Source organism: Arachis duranensis, chromosome 7 (genome assembly GCF_000817695.3).
Source record: "Arachis duranensis cultivar V14167 chromosome 7, aradu.V14167.gnm2.J7QH, whole genome shotgun sequence".
Lineage (NCBI taxonomy): Eukaryota > Viridiplantae > Streptophyta > Magnoliopsida > Fabales > Fabaceae > Arachis > Arachis duranensis.
In genome coordinates, this window is record NC_029778.3 from 64828293 (window position 1) to 64839416 (window position 11124).

Consider the following 11124-nt stretch of genomic DNA (forward strand, 5'->3'; position numbering starts at 1 on the left):
AGTTGTACCTTTCACGGGAAGTGAGTGCTTCTTGGCTAAGACGTTTAGTCCTTTCTCGCTCAAGTGACCAAGACGTATATGCCACAAATCAGAAGAGAAATCATCAGCTACATTCACCTATTCTTTGTACAACTTTGCTTGCAACCGGTAGAGAGTAGTGAGACTATTGTCTTCTCTAGCAACAATGAGAGCCCCTTTGGTAATTTGTATTTTCCACTACTAAAGAAAGTACAATACCCCTCTTGATCCAATGCCTTCACTGAAATAAGATTGAATCACATATCTGGCGCATACCTAACATTCTTCAACTGCAACTTGCATCCCATATTGGTTTCAAGCCACATATCACCCATACCAATGATATCACACACTCCTTTATCTCCCAACTTGATCTTGCCAAAATTTTTAGCAGTATAGGAAGTGAAAAATTCACGTTTCGAAGTGACATGACATGAGACACCAGAGTCCATAATCCAAGTGGAATCATCACAGACAAGATTCACATAATTTTCATCATATGTGATAAAAACATCTTCATAAACAATAGAAGCAGTTTCTTTATCACTATCTTTACCTTTGTCTTCATTTCTTCCCCTTGATTGTTCTCTTTTCAAGAACCTACACTACCTCTTGATATGTCCCGACTAGCCACAATAATGACAAATGAACTACTTTCTTGGTTTGTACTTTCCTCTTGACTTGCTTCGACTGTCTGATCTGTCAGAACTGTAAGGTTTTCTATTTTAACTTCTCTCCCGTGACTTTGAAACAAATGCTTCTGACTGGGAGGAGGCATTAGTCAAACCTCACTCTTTTCTTCTGGCTTCTTTATTCAACATTCTCTCTTTAACCATTGCTAACGTCAACTTTCCATTTGGAACTGAGTTAGTCAGTGTCACAACCAGAACTTTTCAACTATCAGGCAAAGAGCTCAACAACAACAAGACTTGCAACTCATCACTCAAGTGCTCCGACATTGATATACCTTCAATATACTTCATATTCACAAGCTTCCTAATCAAGAATGCTTTATTTTGCACATTCTTCCTCTCATATAACTCCTTCAATTTGTTCCACATTTTCTCATCATTCGTTTCGGTGTCAACATGTGGATACACGCTAAGATCAAGCCATTGCCTAATCAAAGCAACTGCCTTCCGATTCAGCTTCTTCCATTCAGTATCGGATTTAGTACCTTTGGATTTATCCCCCTCTACAGGATCATACAAGTCTTTGCTATACAACATATCATCCATGAGGGTCTTCCAAATTAAATAATTTTGAGAATTCAATTTGACCATATTTGGCTCATGAGTATTTTTCTCTATTTAATCAGCACGGAGATAAACAACCAGAGCTCTAGATACCACTTTGTTGGGAAAACTCAACACAGGTTTAAACAAAAACCTGTCTAACAATGGAAGCACCAAAAATAATTTTTCCACAACATGTGTGATTAAATAGGTAATACCAAAGATACTTCAAGCAACAAATATAATGACAGAAATTAAATAATTAGACACCAAAATTTTAACGTGAAGAAACTCCCAAAAGAGGGACAAAAAATCTACGGGACCTAGTCCAATAAAATCTTCCACTATCAGAATAATGGGTATACAAACAGTCTTCCTAGTGGTACTAGGGCATCTCAACAATCAACAAAATACATCATCAAAACTGATGGAATTAACATAAACCCTCCACAAAAGTGGGTATCTCAAATCAGACAAAAGAGAAGGCAATACAACGCAAGTTATATCATAATGTTCATCTCTACACCAGGAATAACATACTAAAATTTTATAAAAAATGGAACAAATTTACTAATTCAATCGGATCAAAATGGCGTTGCTCTTTTCCTCCCAAATTCTTCTTCTCTTCAGCGCAGTAACTCTTCTCACTCTCTCTGTATCTTTTGTTTAAAAAAAATAAGGGTTTTAAAATCTCTCTCTTTCTTCCTTGTGGGTTAAAACCACTTTCTTTCTTTATTTTATTTATTTTTTATTTTAAAATTGTAGAACCCACTTAGTTGGAGAACACCAACAACAATTTGGTAGGATCTCTGTGGACAAAAGTAATTTAAGAGGGGGAAATTCAGTGGATTAAACCGGTAGAATTAAAACAATTTTTGAAAATTTTGTGCAATCAAAAAGTGGCTAAATGCTAAAGGAAGAGGTGCATCAATCTATGATTTGCAGGCATTTGGGTGGTACGGAGAACAAAAAATCAAAAGATATTCCATAATAAAATAGATCAAGTTGAGAAAAATAAAAAATCATTAGAAAAAGTTGGATGGTTACATCAAAGGGAGAAAACAAGATAGGTTGCAGGTGAAAGAAATAAGAATGAAGAGACATATCACGTAAATAAATAATTAAAATAATTTGCATTGGTGGTTGTGTGAAGTTTATCCATGAAAATGATTTGTAGCAATTGGCAAATATCTCAAAAATGCAAATAACAATTTAATCATTTTTCTGTGTGAGTTCTATGATGCAGGTAACTTGGTGGCAGCTAAAATTCAGCGAGTAAAAATTGAGTTACAATTTATTTTGGAAGAATTAATTAAAAGAATTGAAGACCTATAGATGATATTAAGTAATCAAAGATTAGTGTATTGAGTATCAAAAAAAGACTGCAAACAATAAAACTTTAATTTTAAAAGAAATAAATTCTTGGATCTATTGCATATTTAGAAAATTTTCAGGTACAATAATGCAAAATTGAATGATTTTTAACACAAATACTTGAAAAAATATTGTAAAATCTAAAGACTGCCGTCAAAAAACCTTTTGGTATAACTGTTCTTTACAAAACAGGTGTCACTAGCAAAACGAATATGATGAGATGTGTGTTTTTCTTTTAGTTTTGATAATTTTGCTGCCGAGGAATATTATTAGGGATTGGGACAAGACATCTCTTTTCTACTTGAGTGGTTTTCGTATAGTTTGTACTTGTCGTGGTTTCAATATATTAGATGGTGATTTAATTTAAGTGTTGTATTGTGCTTAATCCTACATATAATTTATTTGAGATTGTTTTGTGTTGTTTGGCAGCTGAACTTATGCCACCTCTCTCATTATGGTCAAGAACCTTGTTAAAATGATAAAAAAAAGAATTAAATTAAGAATATTTTTAGTGTTCTAAGACTATTTTTAAAATGTTATGAGTTGAACACAGACAAATTTTAAATTAATAAAAATATATCTGATTTAAGATATGAAATATAATGTTTAAATGATAAATTAAAAAAGATTTTTTCTTAGATAGAAGAATGAAAAAGAAAAGAATACAAGACTTTTGAAAATAAGAAATTTTAGCACTTATTCATTCCAACACCACTTTTCTACTCTTCTAGGATTTTTGGTCATATATATATAGTTAGAGAGTATTAAAGATCCATTGAAAATCTCCCTTCTATCTTTGTCTCATTATTCCACAAAAAATGGTGAAGGTCAAAACATGTTTGCTTGTGTTAATGTCTTTTCCAATATTTAAAAGCTTCATAACATATTTTGTGCAGATAAAAACTGAAGCTTCTCTTTTAACTGAGTTGCCTTGTTGAACATGTTCAAATTTAAATATTGAATCTAAAATGTATGTGTATTTTGATAATGGATTTTTGAGATCATCATCTAAATGTTAAAAATGAGATACTTATATTTTTGAAGTGTCCTATATTACTTTTAAAAAAAGTATAGGTAGATATATAAAAATACTAAATAATGTAAATAATAGATATATCGAATGTTCAATTCACTAGGTGTACGAATGATTATTTTAATATTACACTACAACAAAAACGCCATTTAGCGACGGTTCCTGGAGCCGTTTAGCGGCGGTTTTGAACCGCCGCAGAACATTTCGCGGCGGTTCCTGGGAACGCCGGAAGATAGGGCGCGGCAAAATGGATTGCGGCGGTTTTAATCAACCGCTGGAATAACCGCCGCAAAATGCCATTTAGGTTTAGCGGCGGTTATTAACCGCCGCAGTATGTGAAGGGAATTGCTATTATCCAATTTGCGGCGGTTACAAACCGCCGCTAAACGGTGGACTGGAAAAAATTTTATAGTGTTGCGGCGGTTTCAAAACCGCCGCCAAATTCAAATTTTCCATTAAAATTTTAAATTTTCTATTATTTTACCTATTTTGACAAAGAGTGTTTATTAAATCTTAATTTTTTTACTTTTTAACTAATTTAAACCAAGTAAAACAACTCAATTAACATAACAAACCAAATTAAAGTTATGCAAAAATAACATATATAACGAAATTGTCATAATATCATCCAAAATAAAGTAAGAATGCTCAAGTTGGATAAAATAAGCCTAACATAGTAAACCAACTTAAATGTAAAAGGTATCCAAGACCATTAATTGAAATTCAAAGTTTTTGTTGCGGGTCGTGGTTTCCAGATGAAGATGGCCCTACGCATGACGAGTCCGGTGTACCGCCCACAAAAGCCAGCTCTTCAGCAATCTCAACTGGCAAATTGCCTCCTAACTGTTGGACTACATATCCCAAGACCTTATATATTGATTGTCTCTTCGCCCGCTCTTCTTCTAGCTTAGCCGTCAATTCTGCAATCATCCTCTTATCCTCTGCATTGGACTCTGCAGAACCCGATGGTATTCCAGCAGCGTTACCAAAGATTTGGGTGGGACATGGTCCAGCACCTAGGGCACGAACTCGTCCTAGGTGCTCCTTTCCGAGAACTTGTGCTAACGAGTCATTCTGTGAAATGGGCCTTCCTTGCTCTCTCTCCTATATCATTGATATTGACACAATTTAGTAAACAACAATATTTTTCAAGAAGCTTAATCGAAATCTTAATGCAAATGATGACTTATTACCACTTCGTCTTTTTTTCGTGCCAAGGTTTTGGAGCTCCCAGTATGTGTGTAAACTTGCTTGCTCCGATTTAAAGTGTTCTGTTCACACTTTTTCTATGAACAAGTAACAAAACAAATGCAAATGAGAAAGATATGATGAATATCAAATGTAAGGGAATTACTATGTATACACATGTTTTTTTATGTGGAAATAATAAAATATACCAAGGCTTACCTGCGTTTCTTCATTCAGGCGATAGTCAACGAACTTTTTCCAATTATTTTTGTCTATTCCTTTCGGGTGATGCCGAAGATTTTCCTCATAAGTCCTTATTTGTTTGTAACACCTATGAAACAAGTGGTGTCTTGAATCCTTCCAGTTCTTTCCTATCCTCTTCAAAATATCACGCTTTATTTTTCCTCCAGTGTCATCCTCATAGTAAAAGACCCGCTGCAACCCATTTACATTGTCATTAACGAGGACCAACAAACAAGTATAAGATTGATATATTTAAGACATGCCACAACAATTACAGGCTAATTTAAATTATTGAAGTATGACCCTCAAATCCAGTAGAAGCAGTCGCAATTACGTATAAATGAGAAGTGCTTAAATGATGATGTGACAAACACAATATGAAAATTTTACTAACCAATTAAATTACCCATGCAAACGACCTAAAAAGAAAAAACCGAAAACTAAAATTGCTTAAATTGTAGAAGCTTAAAGTTCTACCTTAAGCATGTTGTACGCATGATCCCTCTTTGCTTTGCTCACCAGCTTCCAACTTTCTAAGTATATGGGGAACTGGGAATAATCCGCACCCAAATTCCCTATGAAACCACTTAGTAATCCTGCCGCCTGACCAATCGATTGCAGCTGACTGTTAAATGGGAGTACTATCTTCGTATTAGAAGGGAGGGCTATAGCCTCCTTCACACTCAGCTTAGAAACTTTTCTGACACCGTCCTCTAAGAAGTGTATGGGAAACAAAATTAATCTCTAATCATTGCACAAAAGAAAAATAGAAGTAAAGGACTATACAGATCACTGTTTACCAAAATGGGAGGAAAAAAAATGTTTACCGATAACAGTAACTTCCCAGAAATCTGTATCTTTGGCTTTCTTGTTGTTATGCTGACCTTCGACTTCTTGGGCAGCAAACAAGTCGTCGATGTGGTCATCAAACGATGGAACTTCATCCGCCTCTAGGTCGTAATCCTCATCCGCTAATTCATGATCAGCCACTTCCGCACGATGCCGAGTCTCTATGTTGTCTGTTGGAGTTTGAGGGTCATCAGTAGTACTCGATTGTGCATTCCTATGGTCGATGCGCGGTGCACGAAACGGTTCATTCATACGGGTTGCCGGAGCTCTATTAGCTGAGGATGATATCGGAGGAACCCTATCACGTGTTTCCTCCCGTGATGTCTGAGCTCCTCTAGTCGTGGTCCCAACCTTAACGCAATGTGAAACTATTTAGAATTATATCTTAGAGAACGAATTAATATTGAGAATTATTTTATTTCTTAAACTAGTAATTTTGCCAGGAGGAAAATTAATGCGGTTCGATGAGTCAACTGAAGAACATATTTAATTTTCACTAAAGGTTACGTCAAGAAAACTTAACCACAAACACTAACCGTTGTCTCCTCAGTACCGTCATTAGTTCCGGCATCTTTCGGGGGTTCCCGTATAATATTGTACCTTGGTTTCCTAGGCATCCTTAAAAACCTGTATATAAAACAATATTAGTAGACAAATTATATTAATATTAGATAGTGTTCTTACCTACAATTCCACATATATAGATAGTATTAATATTTACTGTATACAGTATTTCCTACTTTTGTTCTATATATGGAGCCAAACGAGGCAGAAGACTAAAATGAAGAAACAACCTTAAATAATAAATTATGAAAGAATGTAAGAAGCATATTATTAAGAAAAGAATAATGGAGAAATAGTAATACAAATAATTTTAAATTATTTACTATATCAACAGTCATCAGACCTTAGTTATAATGTGAAAGAACATACTCAAGTAATCTAAACTCAAGTAATCTAAACTAACAAATTCGGTACCCGTTAACCAATTTTTTCACATAAGTGTTATTTTTTAATTTAATAATTTAATAATATATTTTTAATTTATATTTTTAAATATTAATACCACATTACTGACTAAAACTAATATATTCTACTAATTTTCTAATATTGTGAGTATTTTGAATTTTCTACTAAAACTAATATATTCTAATTATCACATTCTCCTTCATTCTAGCCTGTTCGTGATCTTTTCCTTCAAGTTCAGGCCCTGCCTACCCCTTTGTAGATTTTTTTATTCCAAAATTCGTTTTAGCAAACATTAAATTCAAGTTACAAGAGTGAGGCACTAAGTATTATTAATTAATTCATTGACCCCTTAATATTTCTTTCCATTTTTAAAGCTAGTATCTAATCACTGTCATTTAGAATTGCTTACCGATAAGATCCCTGTGTTAATGATCTTAACTTGCTTGCAAAGAGTACCCAACAACACAAAAAGAAAAGAATAGGAAAACACACAAGAATAAAATCTGAAGTTTTGTCCTTGCTTTAGATGTTTATATTTAATAGTAATCATGATTCATGACTTATTGTAAAAAGGGATGAGAGATAATATTAGACGAAAAAGAAAAGACATAAATAATTAGTATGACATTAACGATTAACCTGTCTACGTCACTTGCAGGTAAATATTAAGATCTTGATCCACTTCTTCTCCGAACCTCTTCCCCCACAATGAAACAAGGCGCTGCACAATGGCAGGGGATGTCAAACAATGAGGACTAAGATCTCATCAAAACACAAGCACAGTAGAAACACTACATGTTCCTATAACCCTGCCACCAAAAACCATACCGAAATACAAAAGCTTCCTTCTAGTAAAGTCATAGGAGAAATTAGTCATAGATGGTGAACTGAATCTAAATATGATTTAACAAGTGAGAAGAAAGAAACAGACCTTGGTTACACTCAGATCTTGTGGTTTCGTGAGGGTGCCTTGAAGTGTACACTGAGGAGTGCGCAACCCAGATTGGTTCAACTGATGAACACAAAGTTCAAATCAATATCTTCAATACAAATTCCTCCAACTAACATGTCCTCTAACTAAACTGACTAATAAATATCAAATTAGTAAATGAGAAATTTATATTGATCAGCTTAATTTCCAGAACATATTACATATACTTTGATCTCATCTAGAGTATAATATGTTATAACAGAATAGAACTAGTAACTGAAAGTATAACTAACTAACTTACAACTACCTTAAATAACTAACTGTCTATCTATCTATTTGTAATAAATATTAAGATCTTGTTCTTCTCCTACAGATGCACAAACAAGATGCAAGTTCACACATCAAAGTATTCCAATCAAACAGTGCTCGAGCATTGCCATTTCTTAAGTCTTAACCAACAATAATACTGCTTTATTTGTTTTATCTATTTACTTAAAAATTTTGGTACGGATAAAAGAATAAAAAATTTATGAACCACTATAAACCTATAGCAATTTATGAATAAAAAAACTAAAAGACAGTTGATGTTTCCCTAATTAGAATACTAATCAGAGCTTTAATCCTCCTTTATCTCTACTTTTCCTCCTTAATCTGTGTGATATGTTTGGCATTTGCTATCTTGGCTTTTTCATTGTGCACTAAAATATTACATATGCTTTAGTTTCTTAGTTCACTGTTAAATGTTATGTTGCCTTTTACTTATGGTGTTTAAAAGTATTTATTTAATTTATTGAAAAAAGTTAAAATAAAAATTAATATTTAATTTTAAAAGTATAAAAATAAATAATTATTAAATATTTAAATTTTAACATAAAAAAATAAATTAAATAAAAATTAGATACTACCATAAAATTCACTACACATATTATACATTTAAAGTATATTTTCCTTCATGATAATATAATTGTATTAAATTTATACATTAGAAAAACTTAAATAATACATAGTTTGAATATAAATACATAGTTTGAATTGGTGATTTGCTTTTTGTGTATATATATTCGTTATAATAATATATGATGATACTTTGGTTTGATATAGTTTGAAGATTATTCGATCAAACAAGACAATGAATGAATGAAAAAATAAAGTGTGGGCATTTAAGTATACATGAACTGAAAAGATAGATTCCAATTTTCTTCATGACATTATCTATATACACTAATAAAAAACATCAGAGCTCACTTTCTCACACAAAGGAGCCAACTTTCACAATATGGGTTTCGGAAAGACCTTTGTTAAAAAAGTTAGACCCTTTTGTTTTCCTTCAGAAAGCTAAAACCCTTTTCCCATGAAATTAGACTGAAGAAGAAGATGAAGATGACGAAGAAGAAGCTTACCTTATAAACGAGCTACAAACAGGCGAACAAGGAAACAAGGTTTCTCATTGATCTTCTTTCAATGCAGACATATCGCTGGAAGAATGAAAGAAAGAGGGAAAAATAATTTTACGAATGAACAAAAAGAAAACGAACCAGTAGTATTTTTTATATAAAAAAAATCGAAATTTTGGGGTTTACGTATACAACAGAAAACAAGAAGAAATGGGATCAGATCACAACACCGTTTGACAATCAGATTTAACTTAATCAATTCAAAAGTTTGTTAGAGTATTTTCAAATCACTTTTAAATTTCTGTTATGCAATCAGATCACAACATCGTTTGACAATCAGATTTAACTTAATCAATTTAAATAGTTTGTTAGAGTATTTTCAAATCACTTTTAAATTTCTGTTATGCAATGTACATGTTCCTTAGTCGTTGCACCAAATATGTTATTAAGTTACCATATTAACTTAAACAAGTTAACCATTGTATCTTTATAAAAGTAAAATGTACCACCTGCATAATTTAAATGGAGGTAAATGGTTAGGATAACATAAAAATAGAGAACTTTATGGGAATTTCAAAAGTTTGTTGAGATAATCAGTTATAAAAATCTGTGATTCTCAAATGTTATAAACGTGCTTATTCAACTAAATAAATTTCACTGAAAAGCAATACAATCAGTTTACACAAGTTTAGCACTTAATCATTTCTGAAGCCACATTCACCTATCTGGTTCTCCTCTACTTGGGTTTCTCTGTAAATATTTTTATACATGCTACTTTGAGATGTTTCACATTAAATTATTTTTATATCTCACGATGAACCTCGGTTTTTGTTTTTCAGTTTGTTGAACTCCTTAATTATCACACGAATAGCTAGTTATATGGATCTTCAACCAGGTAAGTCACATTGTTTGTGTATGTCTCATGTATGTACTATTTGAACCCTCTTTTTATACTTTTTCTAATTTCAGTCTAAATCAAAATAAACAGCATTTGAAAAATTAAATTTTTAACCCAAAAAAAATATACAACTAAAAAACATGTTAACAATAGCATATAAAATTTAACCAAATTCACAAGATGTCATACAATTCAGATTCAGTACCTTACCCAACAGCTCAAATAGTATTATTAGCAACAAATCAACATAATAAAACAAGCAAGAGATCAAAATCAAATTCAACAAACTGTGCTTAATGCCGACTAGATAACCAGAGAAACACAAGAAAAAACAATCAACAATACTATTAGAGCAATCTCAGCAACTCAGAATAGTCAGATATTAACAAAATCTCGGCAACAGTATATCAGTGAGCCACCCCAGCAACTCAATCAGTAATTTAGAAGTGTTAAAAACAGATCAACAAAACAAGAACAAACAAACTTAAGAAGCAGTCTTTAATCTAACCAGATGAAGGGTCAGAGAGAGAAAGAGCCGGTTTGACAGCGACAAAGAGAGAGATTCACGGCAACGGCGAGTAGAAGTGAGACCTCGACGGCGACGGTGAGGAGAAGTGAGACCTCGGCGGTGACGGCGAGGAAAGGAGAGAGCTCGGTGGTGACGATGAGGAGAACAGAAAACTCGACGCCAGGGATGACAATAGATAACTCCACAGCGGCGGCGGTGACGAATCTTTAATCCTGGCTCCGATGACCAGACGACACCGACCACTACAAAGAGAGAGCGCTGGGAGATGATAAAACGAGGCGGTGGAGCATGACTGTGGAGGTGGCGGTGGTTGCGGTGAGCAATGGTTGCAGTACGGGGATAAGAGAGGGGAAAAGAAGCCACGAAATACAAACCTGACCGGCAATATAGCGGCAGCTTGAAGAAAACCGCTGCGAAATGTTAACCTTACAGCAATATAGCGGCGGTTTTAGCAAAACCGCCG

General features: G+C 33.5%; 1 protein-coding gene across 1 annotated transcript; it reads right to left on the bottom strand.

The window, feature by feature from the left end:
* Window positions 1–4383: 4383 nt before the first annotated feature.
* LOC110273608 (uncharacterized) lies at window positions 4384–10764 on the bottom strand. Its single transcript, XM_052251615.1, has 9 exons — window positions 10641–10764; window positions 9241–9315; window positions 7841–7921; window positions 7549–7630; window positions 6477–6567; window positions 5919–6291; window positions 5569–5804; window positions 5068–5283; window positions 4384–4764 (listed from the first exon to the last, which is right to left on the bottom strand). Exons 5-9 carry the CDS (start codon window positions 6555–6557, stop codon window positions 4384–4386), a joined length of 1287 nt encoding a protein of 428 aa, XP_052107575.1. The 5' UTR covers window positions 6558–6567; window positions 7549–7630; window positions 7841–7921; window positions 9241–9315; window positions 10641–10764.
* Between the last annotated feature and the right edge of the window lie 360 nt (window positions 10765–11124).

Bases quoted from the DNA above. Each gene is read 5' to 3' on its own strand.
- LOC110273608 (XM_052251615.1), bottom strand. From the start codon at position 6,557: ATGCCTAGGAAACCAAGGTACAATATTATACGGGAACCCCCGAAAGAT. The intron at 5,284-5,568 runs GTAGAACTTTAA...AATGGGTTGCAG, and splicing joins ATGCGTACAACATGCTTAAG to CGGGTCTTTTACTATGAGGA. The intron at 4,765-5,067 runs GTAAGCCTTGGT...TCAATGATATAG, and splicing joins GCCTGAATGAAGAAACGCAG to GAGAGAGAGCAAGGAAGGCC.